The sequence below is a fragment of the Augochlora pura genome, chromosome 2 (genome assembly GCF_028453695.1).
Source record: "Augochlora pura isolate Apur16 chromosome 2, APUR_v2.2.1, whole genome shotgun sequence".
NCBI classification, from domain to species: Eukaryota; Metazoa; Arthropoda; class Insecta; order Hymenoptera; family Halictidae; genus Augochlora; species Augochlora pura.
In genome coordinates this window covers 19,489,113-19,512,292 of record NC_135773.1, presented here as the reverse complement: position 1 = coordinate 19,512,292, position 23,180 = coordinate 19,489,113, and the positions used below count along the sequence as shown (strand labels likewise).

The 23,180-nt window shown below is 44.6% G+C and overlaps 1 protein-coding gene across 10 annotated transcripts in view; it reads right to left on the bottom strand.

The window, feature by feature from the left end:
* The window catches only part of Brp (ELKS/RAB6-interacting/CAST family member bruchpilot), a 118,891-nt gene extending 101,732 nt beyond the window's left edge, over positions 1-17,159 (bottom strand). For all 10 annotated transcript variants that reach the window (XM_078189821.1, XM_078189837.1, XM_078189846.1 and 7 more), the window contains exon 1: positions 13,949-17,159. In XM_078189821.1, coding sequence (XP_078045947.1) covers positions 13,949-14,725 — 777 coding nt within the window. In that variant the 5' untranslated portion in view covers positions 14,726-17,159. The remainder of the gene's footprint in view (positions 1-13,948) is intronic.
* Positions 17,160-23,180: the final 6,021 nt, after the last annotated feature.

The following is a 23,180-nucleotide window of genomic DNA, read 5'->3' as shown; positions in this document are numbered from 1 at the left end:
GACATCGCAGTCATCCGTGCGTCATCGCTGTTCGAGGGTGTTGCTCCTAATCGGTCAAAAAAATATGCTGCCAAAGGAGACGTCCTCCTTACCTCCATCACCTTTTCTCTTATTTAAGTGTCCAAACTGTTCAATGTGTTATAAATTACTCTTTTTAATATTAATGGTAAATCTAGTTATAAGCTGTGACCTATTGTATTATGAAGCAGGATCAACCCCTTGCCGTACCATTTTCTTCATAGTTACAATGGTAAGCACCTTTACGATTGTAATAATTTCTTAGAAGAAACAAGAAAATTTATATTTATTCTACGTCTACATTTACTAGAACGTTTAAATATTGATTGCAAGAGAACAGAATTTTATAATAACATAAAAGACCGGAATAACAGTGAGACTTAACAGGATATTACTACAAATCTTCATCGCGAGTCTGACTCGTTAAAGTACGGCAAGGGGTTAATTAAACATTGCCTCTTTTTAGGCATCATATCACAAAAATTTCGGAATATCATTAAAATTATTTTATAATATTCATTTTATTCCGACTTCTGTCCCAGATAACTACCTCGTAAGATTTTCATCGTAACATTTTTGTTTCGGTAGTAAAAGTGGAGTAAAACATTTCCGCTGTTTATAATGTCGCGAGAAAATGTGAGAGAAAGAAATGATTGATTGAAATGGGCAAGTATTGGAGATTTTTTTCATCCATACACAAAATCTGCCACATAGGACGTCATGACCTTTCTCATTAATGAAACGTGTGACAGAATGAACTGCTGTCAAGCCGATAATAACGTTGTGAAAAACTAAAATACTTTGACCCGCACGATCATGAATTAGGACATTTACTTTAATAGAACGATGAAATTCCTATTCGAGCGTGTCTCGTATGCGACGAGAGAGAGCTTGAATACCGACGGTCTGCTGAAACATTTATAGATTCTATATCTGGCGTAGGCATTAAACTAAATTTTACGATACACCTAACTGCATATAGAGTCTCGGAATTCGTTCGACCAAACGGAAAGACGTTCAGATAGCTGAGCAATTCGACAGGGATGCATCCACCTGAGCTTTTCATTCGTTCGATAGGCAACGTAAAATATTTAACGCGTTACCGACCGATCTCCGCGTTGAAACAACTATCGTGTCGCATGAGAGAGAAAGAGAGAGAGAAGAAGAAGAGCGAAAGATGTATGGTAGGAGAGAGTTAGAGAGGGAGAGAACAGAGCAAGGGAGAGAGAGCTCGTGAGAATGCCGTACACGTCGCGTAAAGTGCACCGCACACGTCCGTCTATATCGATCGGCCTAAATATATCGAGGCGGATTATTAGAGAGAACCTATGCCACGCGGTCTAACTATGGCACGACCGCATTGTTCCTCGGGGTTACAGAGTAAACGTGTCTCTCACGGACTTCGAAAATAAATCGATCGATTGAGGGAACCACGCGTGCTCGCCAGACTCCCGGTTCTCTCTCCCTCATCGCTCTTTCTCCGTCCCTCTTGCTGTTTCTCCCTCTTCCACCCTATCGCCCTCTCTTACTCTCCATCTCTCTCTCTCTCTCTCTCTCTCTCTCTCTATCTATCTTTCTCGCTCTTTCCATCTCTATCTCTCCCTTCCTCTCTGCTTCACCCTCCGTCTCGTTCCATCGTCGGGGAAACTTCGAAATTTTCCGACTATGTAATGCCACCCAGCGCCGCGAGTTTTCGGTCATAGTATCGGTACAACGTAATATCCGAGAGCAAAGAAAGTTTAATATTTGCGAGGGGCTCCGTAGTCCTTCATCATCTCAATTTCCTCATTCCGCACAACTTCCCTGCTGAATTTGCGTTTATTTCGCTCGGAAGGCCAGCCTCGCATCCAGTTTCCTCTTCCGCGATCGGAAACGCAGGGTAAAACTCCTTACTTTTTGTACAAACTGTACACAGTTGTGCTTCGATTTTTCACAATTTGTTTTACTCATCGCTCCAACGTAATGAGACTCTCGGGTGTTAAACCTTTTTACTCGAAGCCATTTTAACTGTGAATTTGAAATTTTTTTCCTCGCTCGTTATGTTTTCATTCCATGTGACAACTGTTTAACAATTGTTTAAATCGAAACTTTGTCGCTATAAAAATGATCTTGAACGTGGTAGAACAATCTTAGCAGTGCCTCGGTGCCATCCACACGAGTGCAAAGAGTTAAATTGGCACTATCGTAAAAGATCGATACAACAGGAGACAAAAAATCTCGTTTACTAAATATATTTGATTGAAAGAAAGAATAATATATTTACACAATGTCCACCTTCATGTTTTTCATACAGAATGAAACGATATCTTAGCAAACTGCTTTTTGCATTATGTATCGTACATTTGCATTTAACCGCTGCAGCAAAGTGACTACAGTATTCATTCCGATCTTGCTATTCATCGTCCAAGTTTTTACTCTTTCGTTGTCGCTCGCATTATTCAAAATTCATATTATTATACAATTTTTTAAATAGTAGATGCCATTCGTGATGAATAAAATAAGTAAAATAGATGAAATAAATATTGTTTACTGCTAATCTTATGGAAATTGAAAAATGTTAGTAGATTTAATTACCCTGTAATGGCGTAAATGGTCGAATGACCAGTCGATAGTGTTTTCGAGCTCTGCATACCTTTTTGGTATTTTTCGACAGAAAAGGAAGTGTTGAATCTCATCGTGCTCGTAAAATGCATCCGTGTCACAGTGACGCACAGGACTCTGTTCATAGCAAATGTAGTTACACCCTTACATTGTATGTATATTTTTTTATCGAGAATCGTATCGAGCCGAGAGCTAAGGCAGTCGTACGTGACCGAGGATTCGTTTGATTGAGAGAGCGAAAGAGTTTGGTACGGCTGTTAACGAGTCGATGTTTGTTTTACCACCGAGATTCGCAGGATCGCTATTTGTGGACAAACCGGCAACTGTGAATTTAGTCTCATAACTTATTAATAGACAGCCGATTTTCATGCAAAATAAGAATTATGTTCATCAATTGTAACACTGATGAGTTAAACAAAAATTTCTTTCTTACTTTAATAATGTCAACGAGTTGAAAGTAATACATAGCTGGTCCTAAAATTCTTTTCATATTTTCATATTTTCATTGCTTCAAATTCTATCTTCCCATTTTTCTTGTAAATGTCAAAAATTCACAGTCTACTTATTAAAGATGACACACTTCAAGTGATACTACTAATTGGCATCGAGAAAAAGATGGGAATTGTAAGAATTGAATTAACTCGATACGCTAAGCCATACGTATAGTATATTATCTAAACGAATTGGACATTGATTCTTGCAATAGTTAACAGGCTCTTAACAAATTCTTTGTATGTAAGTAAACTTGATGAAAATGAGTTTGAAACATGGCATGATAATTGTCAGAACTACATTGACTTCTTTAATAAAATGTAATTGTAAATAATATTACTGGACTGATGCAATCTTAAAATTTGTATTACACACGCATTATTTGGCTGTGAATATTATGGACTTTTAAAAAACAATGACTTGGTCACGAACGAAACAGTAAAGACATCAGTAAAATGAGAATATTTTTATATTATATATAATATATTAAAATTATTAACAGAGAAGAGACGTTTTCATTTGACCTACATTTCTTACAATAAATTTCAACAATTTCTATCTTTATTTTCGTTTTACTTACACTATAGGGATATACTTCTTCGTATTTGTTTCGCTGTGAAATTCCAATTGTACTTCGAACAAAGAACAAAAAACAACTGTCTTCCTTTTTTCGATATAAATGAAGACAGGTAGCGACCTCATGACGTTTGTCCTAGTTCTAAATACACTACGAACACGGGTCCTATAAATACTGTTCACGGAACAAAATTTTCAAAACGGAAATTTCATACACCAGAAGTTGAATTCCATTTTTCCTTACATCGCGATCGGTTTCGATCGATGTCGCGCGGCGACTTTCCTCGCATTAATTTCGAACGTTTCTTGTTCCGCCCCGCCTCGGGGAATGCCGCGAGTGCTCGTCCGGTTCGCACCGGTAACCTATTTTGGAATTGAATTCTAAACGAAGCCCGGCGTCACAAAGGGAGCGTTACGTAACGAGGCCGTTCAGAGAGGCAGCCTCATCCTGAAAAGGATATCGATGGGAGACCTTTTTCGGGTTCTTCTTAACGCGTGCATTCTTAATGTACCATTGCCGCCCTCGCGCCGTCCTCGCGCGCGACGCTTTCAAACGGCGAGTATCAAGCGGAAACCCGGCGAAGGGAAAAACTGAGAAAATGGAACGAGACGGCAAGCTCGAAAGGCGAGGACAAAGAATAAACCTGTGGGTGTTACAGCGAGCGAACAGCTTGTACGAATTTCGGCAAATGTTCGTCGAAGAAAATACTTTTTCGGACAACGATTTCAATTAATATTTTAAATACATCGAACGAATTCTTTTTAGAGTATCGCACGTATTGTAGAATAAAATGAACAACTTCCTATGGTACTTTCATTTTGATTCAAAGGTTCGAGCAGGTAATCCAGCTTCAACTACTTTCTCCGTAGAGATAAATGTCAATTTAGTAGCTATTTAATGAAATGTCACAAGGAAGTCAATATTCAATGTAATTTCTTGGCTGCGGATGTTTATGGAATTGCCTGTATCGATTGTACGCGATACGAACTATGTACGTATTCCCCTTCGTTATTTTAATAAATTGAAGACCATAAAACAACATTCTAATATTTTTCAGGTATTTTTACTTTACTGCACTCATTTTTATCGTAAATGCGTTTTTACTAGGAAAATAACTAGTTTCCGAATTTTTTCTTCACGGTTATCGAAATTATAAAAATCTTACGTTCTCTATCAAAGGATATATTATAATGGAAATCGTAAATGCGATCGTGGCGCTGTTACGAAACAATATACGCGAAACATCTCAAATCGTGCGCAGTCGATAGAAACGCTTTTTCCCGAGAGTCGAAGGAATCTCTCTTCTTCAGTCTCCGAGACAATCGAAGTCGAGCGTTTCTCGATACATGTATTCGGGCCCGATAACATCGCCGGCTAACGAGGACGGAGTTTAGTTTCGTTCTTTCCAGGCATAGGGACTTCGTGGCCGACCTTGTAACGTATGCGGGAGAACTGTCTGCGAGACCAGACGGCCTAAGCCAAGACGTTTCTTGGCTCATAAAAACGAGACGCCTGCCGAGAGGACGCGGCCAGGCTCGTTTCGTCGGATTGAAAGGAATCTGAAGAGCAGCCAGACACGCAGGGGACGGAAGCAGAACAATAAGTTGTTAGTTGTGGGAACGAGCCAACGCGGAGATCCCAGAACTAACCCCTCACCTGCGTACCTGTTTTGCGGCTGACATATTGTAACTCGCGTAGAAATGAGGGGCTTGGTGGTAAGGACGCAGACTCTGCGTCTGCATTCGTTGCCCGTGACAACAAGATATCCATTTTCATGTTTTTAACACTTTATCGGTCGTAAAAATTTTCGTTTCTATTTTGATTTGATTTATTTTATTAATCGCGAAAGGTATTTAATATCTAACAATTTATATAATAATATTGAAGCTTGTAGTACGATTTAAAACATTTATCTCAATAATAGATAACAAATTAACCCTCTTAGTACCGGCCAAAAGACTCTGTATCTGAGCGAAATGTTTAAAACTCGTTTGACGAAAAAAATTGCAAGAATTTTGAAAAGCCTGATAAATAAGAAGTTCAAAAAGGGAGAAGAAATAGGGAATGAAATTGTTGTTTAATAAAAATATTAAGAAAACTATCTTGTCAATAATAGCCAACAACGATGTATCGTTGTTCAGTACTAAGAGGGTTAAGGGTTACTATGGCAACCGATTCACAGGCTACCGATCAGGGGAAAAAGCCGATTTATACGCTACCGGTGTCTACTTGTGCGTGTCTACTTGTGTATTTACGAGAAAAAAGAATAAACGTAGCTTCATCCGCGGATAGCAGTTATCGGATCCATTTTGATCCGGAGTTACAAATGTCCTACCCAAATTCTAATCTCGTGGCAGACATTTTAAAGTATCGCTATTAATTTTCAAACCAAGGTGGGGATTGACTTTTACTTCAATAAAATAGATTTAGAAATACGTAAATGAAAACTGACAGCAAAGATTCGAATAGTCTAGCACCGGCCACGGATTTTTATGGTAAGCGAAGGTTGTACGAGTCATTGGTAAGAAGCAGAAATGAAATGAAAATTTGTTTCACCTTTTATTCATTTAAATAAATCAGAAATAGTATAAGAATATTCCCCTTGTTTTATAGTTTCACATTTCACTTATTCGGTTTTAATATGAATGTATAAAATTCGCCGTGTAATCGTATGTGATGAAAAATGTCCGCCGTCCAAAGATCAATATGCCCATCAGTCGATACGTCATCCAACAAGTTAAAAGTCATTAGCATTAAAAATGGTAACAAGTACTTTTAAATTCTAGCAAAATATATGCATAAACACGTGTGATATTAAATGATATGGTTATTATCTAAGTTACTTTTCAAATGAAGTAGGCATAAGATTATCAGTTGCGGTGTGAGCTATTTCGTAACATCTTGGACGTAAACAAAAGAATTGGTTTAAAAGTGCACGGGATCAAGGCTCTATGTCGACGCGAGATCAATACGCGCGAAAATCTACACACGGCAGTTTTGCAGGGCAATACAAGAGAAACACAACGAAAGTTTCGCATTGTTTTAATCATTCTACGTAGATGCGTGTCATTGACTTGATTCTTGAAAAGTACTATTCTATGTTCAAACATCCATTCATTTAGTTATACTAAAAATGATTTCCGTGATCGATGATTTTCAAAAAAGAATATTCTTCCTAAAGTAGTAGACTGCGCATCAGAGAATAAAATAATGAGAAAAATGTTATACAAAATTTCTCACGCCCTGTGTAAACGTGGTACGTGGAATCTTGGTCGGAATGATTTCGTCACTGCTTTTCGGCAACTGCAGCATGTGGTCGCCCCGAACAATGGTTGTTTATACGTGATTAATTAATTTCCTAAAAAATTCTGATCCTACAGTTCGATATCTATAAGAATTACATTGGCGCGCAAAGGGTTAAAAGTTCTCGAATCAAAGTTTCTTTCGTCCATAGTCCCGGGTTCCCTGTAGGCAGAGTCGGCACTGGACGGCAGCTGCAAGTTCGTCCGAATTGGAGCGACGTACGCGAGAGCAGCGGCTGGTTAAAGAGACCACTTTAACGATATTAAGTTATGAGCAGAATCTTGCGGCCAATAGTATTACGTAGCTTGTCTCGCTCTTCCGGCGTCGAAATCAATTTACAGAGTCGACACTACCGTGGGCGCGAGGAGGCTAAAAGGGAGCCACTGTTCTCGAGAATTTCGCTCGGCGAGAGAAGACAATTTCGCGGGAACGAACGCGCCTCTTCTCGACACGCGAAACACGCGAAATAATCGATAGGAATAGTAGCAACGCGAAGAAAATTTAATGATGGAACTTCGAAAGACTAATTGATAACGCGATATGGGTCAGGCGCGGCAGCAAATTCAGTTACAGATTGCACTCGATCCCGGAGAAACCGACGCGGGCTCTCCGCGTTCGAGATTCGACGCGAGCAAGAAACTATAAGTGCCGGCTCCTCTAATTAACCGTTTGATTGGCTTCAGTTGGAATTCATCAATTTCATGCGATCAGGAATAAAATGGGAGAGAGAGAGAGAGAGGTATCTCTCGCCCCGGGGTCCGCGGACCGATCCGAACGCATTACCATAGTCCTCGCGTCGGGGATCTGTCGGCAACTTAATTTTTCATTCGACAGAATCCATGTCAAGTGAGCAATTATGGCCGAGGGTTGGTGCTCCGCGCGGTTCCTCCAGACAAACGCGGAAAGTGACTGCGTACCAAACGGAATACTTCATGGCTTGACTTCCGCTAATATATCAGGCCGCCTTCCACAGTGTTTCCTCGCGCTATTATAATCCCCTTTTCTCGCGGCGTGCTCGCTCTCCCCCCTCCCCCCCTCCCAATGTTTCGCCTGTTTAAACGCGACGGGAAATCCTTTATCCTCCGAAACGATAAAACCCGATGTTCCAGCCTTTGTGCTTTTATTCATTCGGCTTCTGGCGAACGTCTGCTTTACTTCTATTCGGTTCGGGCTGTCACACTTTATTTTATCCCGCTCCAGTTTCCGTTTGTCGCATTGTTTAACGCAAATTACGCGCGACGAGCACCTCGGTAATCCAAAAGTTGTCGTCTCCCAAAATTCCTTACCCGGCTTTTGTACACACTCTTCCAGATATTCTGAATAATTCTTTACCGTATCTCGACGAGTTTTGATCCGTAATGAGATTTTCAAGTAATAACTTCGTGAGCATAAATGCGATTTCGTTCTTCGAAGTAAGAATAAAATTCAATTTTCCTGTTATCAATATTTAATCGCTAATGCAAATGTTGGTGCGCGATAAGTACAAATTTTAATTTTTCTATAAAATTACTGCACCCGAACATCTCTTAACCATTGTAATTTTCATGAAAATAATGCAACATTGAGACGACGAACCGAAAGCTGAAATATCATTTAAATTGTGGACTGTGATACAGTCTATGAAACATTAATACAAAAATTCTCTACTCCAATTATCGATATTAACCCCTTGCACTCGATTGGCGAATCCGAGGCGCCACTGAAATTATTCAATCACATCGCAAGATAATTTTTATAGCAACAAAGTTTAGATTTAAAAAATTGTTAAACAGTGAAACCCTTGTTATGAATCACAGGAATCAATTTCGTGTGCAAATACTATGAGCCAGGAAAATTCTTTTAAATCTACAGTTAAAATGGCTTCGAGTGCAAAGGGGTCAAACGTGTACAACAATAAGTAATTTCCATCTGCTACGAAATGATCAACGACAAACGGGTTCTAATCGTTTCAGCTGCGAAATAGATTCTACAGGTATGCTTGACATTATTCACAGCTTCGATGCAAGAATAATGAATGCATAGGTGGGATTATGCTCGTCCCACGACGTCAGACTTGCGCAAAAGATCAACAGAATGAAACGGGGAAACCGAACATAAGCGACTAGGTGAAAATCCGTGTTTCGTGGGAACACGGGAAACCGCAGGGTTTAATTTCCTCGCTTTACGCCACTTTGCTTTTTCGGCAGCGTGACAGCGTTAAAGGGGAAATAGAAGGATAGAGAAGAGAAGAGAAAGAAAGAAAGAAAGAAAGAAAGAGAGAGAGAGAGGGGAACGAGAGGTATCGCGAAAACGATAACATTGCGAAAGCGCCGCGGCATTTTTTTACGACCCACTTTCGGAGCACGCCAATTTCGAAGCGACTCCTGTGTACGTGAGCCGACAGGAAAGGAAAATTAATTCCGCCCCGCGTCTAGATGCTAGCATCGCACTCGGTTTCCACCCGTTTAATGCGTTTTTTCCGGGTTCCGTTCCGAAGTTCCTCGATGGTAATGGTGGGAATGGGCTGCAGCCGATCGTCGGGAGGCTAACAACGGGGGGATGAACCATTGATCGATCCCTTGGATCACCAGCGAGAAGAAGGAGGGAAGATTATTCTTCCTTTCGCTTGGGGGTGGTGAGGTGAGGGCGGTGGGGTGCAAGAGGCAAACCCGCTTAGGGTGGCACACAATGCGGAAGTACCATTTTCTGGAGCCCCTTATTCGAGCATATTCGTTCGTTGGTCGATTGATAAACCAAGCTGGTTGATTAAAGCAACGGTCTCCTAATTATAATATAATCGTGAAATTGCCTTCTGAAATCAATGAATTCGTGCATAAATAATTTTTGTTTCGACACGCATTAATTTATTAACGGAATAAATAACAATCGTGTCTTAATTATTATTTCCCATTGACAATAAAGACGTGTCTTTATTCAACAGAGGACAGTATCTTTGCAATTTTTTTGATACGATTGTATATTATTTTTTCACAAATCAATTCATCTTTGCATTCTTTTCGAGAAATTACTAAGGTACTTGGGTCGAGAATTAATTAGTTTAGAAGACACGGCTTTCGTTCCGAGCGCTCATAAGATCGAATCATTGCGAGGCGTATCACTAGGAGACGTAGAAGAATAGGACGTCTGTGACAAGGGCGTTGTGCGATCGAGAGACGTCGGTGATCAGAAAATGTTTAGGCCGCGTTAACGAATCAGGATTCCATCGCCTAATGAATTACCGTCTGGTCGTTACCTAAACCGCCGTAATTAACCGCGTTCATCCCCCAGCAGCTCGTAAACGCCAATTTCAGGTCCTGGGCCAGCGTTCAGAGTCCCGTATAGCTACCTCATCTTTGATGGTCGTTGGTCGAGAGGAGTCGATTGCACCGGAATTATGCAATTTCACGGCTCGCGGAACAATGCTGCGACAACGGCGCTTGTGATCTCGACGCAGCACGTGTCGTCGCCACGTAAGAACTCTCTCTTTGTCTCTCTGCCTCCTCTCCATCTCGCTGCTCCTCTCCATCTCGCTGCTCCTCTCCATCTCGCTGCTCCTCTCCATCTCGCTGTTCCTCTCCATCTCTCTGTTCCTCTCCGTCTCCTGTTGGTCGACGGAACGAGCAGACGTCGGATAAAAACGAGAAGGAAACGTGGGCAGACGGCCAGAGAATTTCTGACTCTCGTAGAGTCAGTCTTCGGCCTCTCGGTGGCAATGACTCATCGGATGCTGTCCGCCATGGAGGCCAAAAATATGCTGGCCGGAGCAGACGCTGACGAACTGTGGCAGGGAACATTGACGGATGGCGTGGGCACCACCGCCGCGTTCGACCGCCACCCCGACCACCGAGAATTTAATTAAAAAAGAGCAATCGTCCGATGAATCTTTCGCATTTCATTCGTAAATCTATATTAAATTCTTCCTTTATAAAAGTCGATTCAGATCGAGCGTGAACAATTTTGACAGACGGTCGTTCGAACCAGATATACTGGCAGTGCTTCCATCTAATTTCAAGTACCTACTTGTTTGCTTCTAACGCCGTTAATTGCGCTCTCCTTTTTATGGTTTTAGTGTCCGCGGATGGAAAGAAGTGTCCGCGGATATTTCTTATTCTTCAAGTCTTCGTTTACACGATTTTTTAATGAAAAAGCTAAATCTAGCGAGTTATTTCGTTGATGATGCATTTATGACGAACGTCAACGATCAAAATCATGAATATTCAAAGGGATTTCAATAGATCGATACTTTGTCTTCAACTTTTCTAAATTGCTACAGATAAATACCTATTTGGTCCGGGTTTGCAGCAGGAGTATCTACCGTCTACTTATTTTACATACGAAAGAATCTCACAGAATTCGGAGAATCATAGATTAAGGAAATAAAATAAATCAGACCACAGTTAACGTTCTTTCAACTACATTATATAAACCATAAATTCTTTAGCTTCCATCAACACTTTAACACGTAAATTATCGAGCTCTAACGGCAAGAATAGCAAGATCAAAGTTATTTAAACTTCGTACAATTTCCATTTTAATATACGTTTGAATAAATAGGTTCATATGGAATGAAAAATAAAAAAATACAAAATCAGTCGCTTTAACCGATTTGGTAGTTCTGGCGTTTAAAATACAATCAATCTTGAAAACGCAGATGACAGCTCCGCCAAATTTTATTCAAAATCGCTTGCCGAGAAGCGTACAAAGTAATTTCCGCGCAGACCTCGAGAAGTATCGCCAGTTTCAATTCAGCTTGGATAAGACAGAACAGCGATTTCTAATCCGTGATCAGCACTGTATTTTCCCAGGAGATCTGTCATTATTGCTGAATGGTGCGCAAGTGTCCCCGTTGCCCCACAATTCAGCTGCCTCACGTTACTTAACGAGTCTTGCTCGTCGTGTACACGTGATCGTAATCGAATGAAACCCGAGCAGCGCTGCGGAGTGCATCAGCGAAAAAATATTGCGTATCATCTGTACTATGGTCTTTGTTTTTTCTCCGCAATAAGTTTCATCCACCATTCGACATGTCCGAAATTCATGCGGACATCTTTCCTATGGACTCGATAAAAGCCGTTCTAGCCGTGTCTGTGATTTTCTCGTACGTAATTAGGCTATAAACCGTTCCAAAAGCTCTCGTGGGTTCGTACATCAACATAGAGTTTTTCTTCATAGAGTTTTATTATTTTAATTTTCTTTTTAATTTTTTCTTTCTCATCTTAATTTTTTAATGTTTTCTGCTAAAACATTTAGGATGTTATTTGAGGCGTGTGGTACTTTAAGAGAAATACAGTTGTTTAATTTATCTTTTAAGAAACGTATTGATTTTACGCGTCGAAAGAGGGTGGTTTTTAGCTCGATGAACTTTTGAGAAACTACTTTCTTATCAATTGCAATGTTGCGAATATATCTTCGGAATTATTACATCGAAATGTGCTGCACGTAAAAGCTGGAATAAGGTCGATTCCGAAGTTGCTGATGATACCTCGAGAAAATTCCAAGATATAAACTTCATTTGAAGAAACTTCATTTGGTCATTCGGGCTTTAAACGATTTCGGAGTGGAGCGAAATATTGCGTTGATGAAGAAACTCTGTTTCATATTTAAAGACCGAAGGACAACTTTTGCACTTCATCGTAACGTGCCTTATAAAACATCAGTAATATTCATTTTATTAGAAAACGTGCCACCGCCAGTTAATGCATAAATTTATTTGTAATATCTATATATTTGCAGTGAGACGTCACGGCTGACCTATATGTATATTACGGTAGAACTTTTGTGCTACTATTTCTGAGGATAATTGAAGTGTTAAACGAAAGAACTTTCAAAATAATCCAACACACGCTTAGCGGTTCAACTAAACAGAATGAATATTAATTGCCAGCGCGGTGTATTTCCTATCCAACTCCAATAGTTTCGTATTTTGTCGAATCTGGGCCATTATATACGCGATAAAATTGTCATTGTTATAACAATATCGGTGATGTGCAGAAATCGGGACAGGTACGATCGTCACCGAAGACAAAGTTCTGCGGAAGACGCGTGACTTGGCCCGACATTATATAAATATGCGACGGGCTTCGCGAACAGCTAACATATTGATCCATCTGGCGTCCTCGAAGGCGATGCGTACACGTCTCGCCCAAGGAAACGCAGAAGATTCGAAGAAGAGACTCTCGTCTCGAGACTTGTTGCAATGCCGATTGTGAATGGTCCGGGCTCCTTGATTGGCATCGGGACAGACGGACGGGCAACGCTACGGTAATGCAATTGAATTCTGTTTCGTTCGGTGGCGAGACGATTGCGCACGATTCTATCGGGTTCGCGTAATCGGCCCCGCGGAGAAACGCTTCCACGCGACGCTTGCACAAAGTGTTCATCCCACGGGGAATCGGTGGCTCCCCCTCGGATGCGCGCATTTTTGGCCAATCAATAAGCACGTTTGTTACGACGTGTCGGGAAAGAACGTTGGAAAAAAGCGAGTCCTCTGGCGGGCACACGTAGATCGATAGCCCTCCGATGACGCGGGAATCCCAGTGAAACTCGCTCGGAGCACACGGCAACCCTGACGCAACGCGACCCGATTCCGCCTTCCTTTTCGAAAATCTATATTACAGTGGAAACGAAGCCTGGCCTGGAAAAGATCGCGGGAAGGTATCCGCTATTAAAACAGGGAAAAAAGAACGGATCGGGGGAAAAAGATCGCGATCACAAAGAGCAACGCTGCGAGCGATCCGACCTAATCGCTTCGACCTAAATTCCACGCGCGCGCGGACGTCATCGGGAAAAGGGGGCGAGGAGAACGCGTCGCGGAAGGGTGTCTCGGAATCGTTATGAGAAACCGTGTGTGCGGTGGCCGTGTCCGTGGTGTAAATACGTAAGAAATGAAAAGTGACACCACGATCGTCGCGGTGCCCGCCACGACGAAAAGAAGAGTTCAGGGGGTTGAAAGAAAATCCGCAGTTGCGACTGACTGACCTGGTTCTCGGAGTTGAGCAGCTTCAGCTGTTCGTTGATCAGGCTGTACTTGGTGGTCTCCTCCTTCCTCAACGCTCTCTCCTTCTTAAGCTCGGGACTCCAGAAGGTCTTGATGCTGTGCATCGAGCTGCCGAGCTTTTGGTTCGTCAGCTCGAGCTCCTTCTTGAGGTTCCCGAGCTCTCGTTGGAGATCGTTGTTCTGGTTTTGGAGCTCGCCGATGAAACCGCCGCTGTCCCGCAGCATGTGCGGGTTCGGGCTCTGCCTGGCCGATCTCGATCCGTACATTTCATCCTCGAGGTAGAGTCCACGGTCCCGACTACGTTCCCGGATCGGCACGAACTCGCGATCGTGTTCGAGAACCCCCGCTGACGCGCGATCGAGGCTGGTATACCTCGCCGACATGCCCGCCGAGCTGGACATGGCGGGTCTCGAGGCGCTTCTGGATCTGTGATGTCCGCCCCCACCGCCCCCGGTTGACATACTCCTGCCCCTCTCCTCGAGCATCACGGGACTGCCGAGGTCCTCGTCGCGGGAGTAGTACGGGCTGCCCAGCTGATGGTGATGGTAGCTGCCGAATCCGAGGTGCTCCGGCGAGTTGTTCCCGCTACGAGTGCCTCTCTTGCGACCCAACGGACTGCCACGACCGCTCGCGTAGTTCCGCGACGGGCTACGGTCGACCGTCGGCAGCTCGGCCACGCGACGACTGCTCCGAGGCGAACGTGTGCCGCCTCCTGGCCCGACTACTCCGCTTCCGCTGGAGTACGGGTCCCGAGACATCCTTTCTGGATACGTTTTGACGAATTTCGCGTAACTTTCACGATTCTAAATGCACAGTCTCTTTTCCTTTTCTCCCTCTCTTCCTTCCGTTCTCTCTCTCTCTCTCTCTCTCTCTCTCGCTCTATGTATATAATTTTCTGTCTCGCAATTCCGTGAGTTGGCTCCTTTGTAAATTATTTTTATTTTGGTCGTGTCGTATATATCATCCGCTCCGCGGGTAAGTTCGCTTCTTTCTGCTCTAATCTGTCAGTCTTCTGAGTTTTTCTTTTGTTTTTTTTTTCGATAGACAACGGGCTCTACAAATCGGTGAAAAATTGGTACCCCGGTCTCTCTTTACGATGCTTCTTCTCTAGCGCTAGTTTCTGTGACAATGATTACTACGCGATGGGACGATCCTTCTCGGATACTCTGTGATTTCCTAATGCTAGGTCCTTCGATCCTTGATCCTTTCCCCCGTGGTTATTTTTCATCCATGGACGAACGTTTCTTCCACATCTTCCCTCCTCCACTCTTTCCCTCTGTTCCTCCGGTGAACACGATCAGGCAAGCGTGTGGACGACCCTCGGGTTTCCGTGCGCTTCCACTCGGCCGTCCGCGACCTGTCCCGTGCCAAAGTCGCCTCGAATCGACCGGTCCCAAGAACACCAGTCGCCCGATTTCGAACGCAACGTGGCGGCGACGTGCCGGCGTGCAAGCCGTTCTACTCTACGCGGAATCTTTGGTTCGCGAACGGCGGGCATCGACAACGCCTAGCCTAAACGCGTCGATCGATTGCGGTGGTTCGCTCTGTGATCGATCATCGCTCCAGTGGATCCACCGTAGTTTCGGCGACCAGCGAGCGAGAACGGGCAGGCAGGAAAAGTAGCGTGGGAGTAGTCAGTCTGTCAGTAAGTCAGTCAGGCAGTCGGTCGGTCGTCGGTTCAATCCTCTTCCGTGTTCCTCGACGGGGTATCCCGAGACACGTTTGTCGCACGCGTGGCTCGTGTTCGCGCGTGTGCGAATGTGTGCGTGAGGTCACGACCCTCGTACTCGACGATCGATCTTTGACCTTCTTTCGCCGGCAAAGCCCATCGAGTGGCGGAGATGAATCGAGAGAGATCGAGGGGTGGTGGGCGGAGGGCTCGGGCAGGTGCGGTAGGGGACCCGGGGGAGAGAGAGAAAGAGAGTACGATCCCGTTTCCCTCGAATCTGTGCTCTCCGGGACCGATATACCTTGTCCGCTCGTTCTTCCCTCTTTCTCCTCGTCTGCCGATCTCTCCTCTCTCCCTCGTCCTCCGGCGTCGGATCCTCAGGACGAGGGTGAGTCCTCCCTGCGATCGTTCGACTCGCGCGACCGTAGGCGCGTGCGTGAGTGCGCGCGTACGCGAGTATTTTACGCGCGTATGTTTACCAGCCGCGACTCTACGCGCGGCGCGGCGTCCCCGTTTCGCGAAACCCGCACCTCGACTCCCTCCTTATCGATCTCATCCTCGCTTCCGTCTCTTCTCTCTGGTCCCGTCGTCGCGTCTCGTCTCGTCCCGTCCCGTCCCGTCTCGTCTCGTCTCGTCTCGTCTCGTCTCGTCTCAAATCCGATGCTGCTGCCGCTGCCGCCGAAGCTGCCGCCGATGCTGCCACCGATGCTGCTGCCGCTCCCTCGAATAACCACCCGGCTTCTCCTCTTCTTTCCCTTCTCTTCCTTCTTTTCGCGTTTTCCAATCTTCACAGGGACGCCGGCGACAACGACGACCAAGACCAATGTTCGACCGACCGATCCAACCTACCACCCGAACCTCCACTATCCACCATCCACCACGACTTGGCACCGCCACTTCCGAGCACCACTCTCTTTCTTTCCCCCTCTGTCTTCTCTGTCTTCCTCTCTACTTCTCTCTCTCACTCTCTCTCTCTCTTCCTTCCTCTCTCTCAGTTTCTCTTGCTATGTGTGCCGCCACTAGCCGTCGACGCGCACACACCTACGCACCCTCTGTCTCTCCTTTTCTACCTCGTGACTCGCCCCGTTCGCTCCTACTCTCCATTCGCCACCCTTTCTTTGGATCAAGTCGTCGACCGGCGTTCCGGTACCGAATCTGCCAGCGGCCGCGTACCGTGTCCGCACGAACCGAAACGAACCAAATCGAACCGAGCCGAGTACAAACCGGTCCGGTCCCGGTGTCGTGCGTTCAGCGAGCAGACACGAGCCCCCGGTTGCAAGCGTGCCGGACAACGCGCTTTCGACCAAAGCCGACCAACCACTTCGCACCAAACGCAAACGGGAGAGCCGCGCCACCACGGAACCGCGCGCACTGACAGACTACTCTAATATGAGCCGAGTGAAACACCCTTTCGCTTCACCGCCGCCGGCTCCTCGGTCTCGCTCGCTCTCCACCACCGTCTCTCTCCCACGCTCTCGCCCGGTGTCTCTACCTTCTTCGTCTATCTATCCGCCGGCTTCTCACTCTGGTTCACCACCCACCACCACCACCACCACCACCACCACCACCAACGCCGCCGCCGCCGCTGTCAAAGCTTCCTATCCCCCCGTACACGAGCTCGTCGCGTGTACGCACGCCACTACGAAACTCTCTCACCACCACCCGGCTACTACTACTAGCACCGATTAAAGTCGACCGCGCCGGCAGCGCCCTCGGTCGACGTCATCGGCGTCGTTTACGACCGACTACTACTATCACCGCACCGGCGCCTCCGCTCGATTCCGCTCCGAAACCACCCTTCCTACCGTAGGCCCGAACCTCCCCGAGGCTGAATCTGCCCCACCGTCGGAGTTTCGCTCGCAGCGGAACCTTCCCTATCGCGCAGATGCGACCGTGCGGATCCATGCTGTCGCGGCGCGCAGCATCGCCAGATTTTCGGACGACAGGGCCCCCCCCCTTCTTCTTTTTCCTGCTTTCATTCCCATTTATTTATACACGGGAATTCTTGCCCCCTCCCCCCTCTTGTTGCACGGACGACTGTGAGCGACACCTGGCCCGAACCCTCGGAAAGCTCGTAGAAATCGGAACAGAGACAGGACACAGAATGGACCGCTAACGGTGAGAACGCTTAATGAAATTAGAGTATGATCGCATCACGTGCATGCGTACCGAGCCGGGGATGATAAGACCGACGTTACAAACTCGACGACGGTGAGGATGATTCGTATCCGCCGCTTTTCATCGCTGTATCATCGAGCTCTTTTATACAGCACTCGGTAACGTTTAATAGATTATGCTACTCGAGAGGAAAGATAGCGCCGACGGAGGCGAGAAGCTCTCGTTCGAAATCGACGAATTTTTGTTTATCGTGTATCCGGAATGCAGTTCTGTGCTCGAAAAGGAGAGACGTGAGAAACCCTATTGCGTTTCGCTCGTGTCGCCTTTTTCATCTTGGACACGAGTGTCCTCATTACGGAGCCCGAGCCGGGGTGACTTTTTCCCCTTAGTTTTCCCTCGAATAGCGACCGCATTCATTCATCTTCTGGCCAGCATTCCTGTTTGAAGGACGGCCTGATTCTAATTCTTGACCACCCCGGACACATCCCCCTTGACCTCCCTCGTTAGAATGTAGAACGAGCCACGTATTTTGTTGCTGCCGCGAGGGTGGCAGAACCTTGAACGACGTCACCTGTAAATAGAAAACAAGCTAAAAACAACCGTACAGCCATGTATCGCGTGCATACGGAAATTCCGGATAAATCGTGGGAGGCGGTTAAGGCCTGCCAAGATCACCGACACGTGCTCAATTTTACGTATAGGAAACGTTTTTATCTACATAACACGACTCTGTCGTCGACCCGGTGTACGACATCGCAATCAATGAAGCTACGATTCACCGAGCAGTACCGTACCAATTCGTGGTTCCTTAGCGTCCGTGGTCACCGAAACCGGGAGCTCGTAAAATATTTTGATTAATTTCGATTTCGGGCTCGACTATTTCAGTCGTCGGGTATTCGTTCGTAAAAATTTAGCGAAATTCTATCGAGTACCAATTTTAGCTTTCCATCGATTATCGTTTATATTCTATTTGCTGAATAAATCGTGAGAGGTCCAAAAATGGCGTTACACAAAATGTCCTTCCACGGTTTTCTACCATTCTCGTTCCACACTGGATTTTAAACAAATACATGAAACCATAATAGAGTTATAAGGAAATGAAATATTCTAGTATATCGAAAATGCGTGATTATTCGCTCGCGGCACCGCTACAAGTTCCAACCCGTCGAGTGCTCTAAATTACACGTCTCTTTAAGAAAGAGAACGATATCCGTTAAATCTGTCATTCTATATTCAACTTTCTCATGATATTTTCATAAAATCAGAAATATATTTTACCTAAATTTCGCTGTAATCTTTTTCCGATAAACGTGCTTAACGGGATTATCAGGAGTGGGCTACACCTACGAAATAAATAGCACCGGTCGATATTTTCCCGTGTCTCGAATTCTCGCAAATTTTCCGTTCGGGGGTTACCGGAAAAGCGTTCGTTCAACCGGGTTGCCCGCCGCCGGACGAAAAGTTAGAAATCGTTGTCGTGGCTCGCGGAAGACGAAGGAAATGCGCAAGCCCGTATTTTACGATCGTCCGACGTGGCTTCTTTGATAACACAGGCGTTACGAAAGCTTCCGCGCCCCCGTCCACCTCCACCCTTGGCCAGCTTTTTCATTCCTCCACACACCGCGCCGGCTAATCTCCGGACGAGGGGACAAGTTGGACGGAGCGAACCCCGCGTACTCTGAATTTCGAGTATCGTTTAATAAAACCTTGTTGACCCAACGACTTAGAGGTACCGAAGGATCCGTAAAATAGAGACACTGCCCGGAACATATAACGGGACCGTCGCCCCGGAGACATTGTTCCGTTTGCGTGTCCATTTCTGACGGATCAGCCGTGCCGGACGGATGTTTAGCCTTCAACGGATTCGCTCCACAAAGCCGAGAGACGAATAGCTTGTTATTACCTCGACTGTGCGGAGAATAATTAATTCAACCTCCGCGTTCGTTCGTTTGGCGCGTGTAGTTGCGATAATTGCTCCTATCTAGATTTCGCGGCATCCCGTGCGCGGGAATATTGGAACTACCTCCCCGAGACTGTATGTAATAATCCTCTTTAATGACCTGACTATACATTTCGGAAATAAGCTGTTGCGGCTGGTTATTCGACAGAAAAATTTGCGATGTTTAGCGATGGATATGAAACGAATAGAGTTCTGAAACCGACAGACAATCTTTAATGGTAAAACATTTAGTAATAAGGCTTATTTGCTATTGTTCTTAGAATTAGAAAAGTTTTGGTCAACGAACTGTGTGTATATTCGGATTTGGTACCATTTTGATTATATTCTCGAATCAAGAAATTAATGTCGCACGTGGAAGGAATCTTTTAAATTTCAACGCTTTTATAATAAATAATATGAAATCGGTAGCGTCGATCGACAGTCACAATCCACAAAAATTCCACGAAAATCGCACTTTTCGAAAACGTGCACAACGAAGGATACCGATCGATAAACGAGCGCGAGCGTGCAAAAAGACAAGTTCGCTAATCGACGCGGCGAATGAATTAAAGCGGCTCGGCGCTGGCAGATTTCTGGGAAATCGCGGAGGCGTGAGCGGCTCCGATTCGTTCGGGATCGTGACTGTAATGGTTTCCGCGGAAGTGGGCGCAATCTGGGCGCGAATGATGCACGCCACAGGCAATAGGAAATTTTGCATTGAATGCAAATGCTTCTATGCACGTTGCAGTGACACGGCCGACAATAGATGTTGCGACGCGCAGCGATTTATTGTGCGGGAGACAATCGCGCGTGAGCGTGCACCCTTAACGGGCCCGTACCTTTATTATTTATACGACCGATCCAGCCTGGACGAGCTAATCGCCGCACGATTCTTTTTTTTTTTTTTTTTTTTTATTACGATCAAGCCGCGTTGGGAGCAGAAGATATTCTGCTTGACACGGACGGTAATCGTAACGATCCATCGGCGTCCGCATCCGATAATACGAGCGATCGTCGACCTTTGCACTCGACTGCTGCTCCCGGCACAGGCCTCGATATTGCCGGCGGTATCGCGAGCGGATCGCACGCTCCTAACCCGAACTCGTTCTCCAATTAATTCCGACGCGCGATGCGTGCGACGCGACGGTTCGTCGGCCGAGAACGGGTCCGGTACCCTGACACGCCGCCAAATATTCGCATGCTTTCGGATTTTCCTCATTCAGAAGGCAACCGGCGCGGCGGCCACTCGATACGACACTTCTTGTCCCTCTGCCAATCTGCAAATAGCCGAATCCGACGAGGAACTGCCGGGTTTGTCGACTGCACACATAATAGTCGAGACGGTTCACGGAAGAAGGGCGTGTGCGCCAAAATGCCATTCCCGGAAAATCGATCTCAGAGTTTTCAAACTATTCCCCGAAACTAAAGCAACAATATATATTAACACCGTCGAAATTTCAGCACTGGCAACTTCGCGGATGAAAATCTTTTGACTCCATCGCATTATGACAATTATAATACGAATGGTATTCGTTTCTGCTAAATGGAAATCAAATTTAGTTCTTCTATTGTCTATGACATACGAGCAACAAAAAAATGTGTTGTTCAATCGGGTTAGTGCTACTAACCGTAAATATGAAATGACTAGTAACGCTAGTGACAAAATTGGACTGCCGCGTCCAATTTAGGACGTTTTTGGAGTTGTTGACATGACAGCCCAAGTATTAACATTCATCGTTTCATTATTCTTTTAAAGTCTCGCGCAGCATGTATTTAATCATTTACGGCAGCTACTTATGCCAATCGACCTCAAGGAGAGTTGGTCATTATTCGAACAAAATTTTATTTGATCAACATTGCGAATCGATTATTCGAACAAAATTTTATTTGATCAACATTGCGAATCGATTATTCGAACAAAATTTTATTTGATCAACATTACGAATGAATTTTTCGTATAAAATTTTTTTTCGAATAACCATTGCACAAGTCTAGATTGGTACACGAATATTTGACCAAAAATTCATATTGCCAGTTCAAGAAAGCATTTTTGTATGTGCTTGGATGGGAGTTCCGGTATATCGATTCTCAACATCCGTCACTTCGGGAACGGTTAAAACGGCGCCCGATAATTAATGTTTGATACATATATTTTGATACATATATTTTGATATATCTATTTTGATACATATATTTGGATACATATATTTTGATACATATATTAATGTTTGATACGTGGTAATTATACAATGAAGAGACGCGTGGATGTTGTTGCCGGTGGTACAAAAAGTCGCGTTTTTCGACGCGATGTCAAAGTATAGTGCTCGTTGTTAATTTGTTATAATAATGCTCGTCGCTCGCTCCCTTTCGGGCCTTTTATTTGCCAGCTAGTAGAAAGGTGGAAGGAGAGGTGGCAGAGGAAGTGGAAAGTGAAAATGAAATAACAAGGGAGCATAAAAAATCTGGACACGGGAAATGGTTGGGCCTTGATGGCGGAAGGTTTAAGATTCTAATGGCTTTATGAGTGTGCTCGCTGGTACGGTCGAGGAACCGAGGCCTGGCCCCATAAAATGGTTGGACCATGTTGCGTCCAAACATGCCGCCCCCTCTGGAACGGTCGCGTTCAATATGTTATAGAAAATGATGTGTAATGCTAACTATAAAATACGGCGAGATTGAAATCTACGATGAATATACAATGGATCGACTATGTTGCGTCCAAACAATTTTTGTTCGCCCGAAGCGAAAGAATTATTTCAGAGACGACAAGTTTAATTTGAAAAATTAAAAAACATTCAAAATGAATTTGATGGAAAAAATCGTAGCGTGTATTTTATTTACGAATTCTGGTAACTTTGTTTGCGTAAATTAGTATTACTTTGGGCAGAAGGTTATCGAATCCTCGATAAAATCAATCGTGTTCAAATAATTCGAGATGTGTAATACAGATGATTGGTTAAATTGATCGTGATTATAATATAACAGAAATAAAATTCTTCTACATAGCACAAGCGACGTACTGATATAGATTATGGGATCCGGTTGCAGAGGTACGGTAGGAATGAGGACATCCTTGCGGATATAAAAATGGTTGTCATTCCGTGTCGCCATATTGAAAAGCATGGTGAAGGATAAATATCTCATGGATCTCGTCGAGTGAACAGCTGTACGTGATACAGAAACGATAAACATGTTCTTTACTACAGAAAAGTGCGATGTCGAAACGAAGAATGATTTACTTCCTTGCAGTTCATCTGTATCATTACTCCCGACACTTATCCCGGCTTCCTAGCACTTTGCTATTTTACCCCGTGCCTCGACATGATCCCATAAATACCGTTATATCTACAACATCCTCTTCCAAAAATACCTAACACCGCGGAATCGCGTTTGCATATTAGTCCAGTGAACACAAGAGAAAACGGTTTTCTGAGCAGCGAATCTCGAAAACTTCCTGTTCTATTGATCAGAATTCTATTCGAAATTG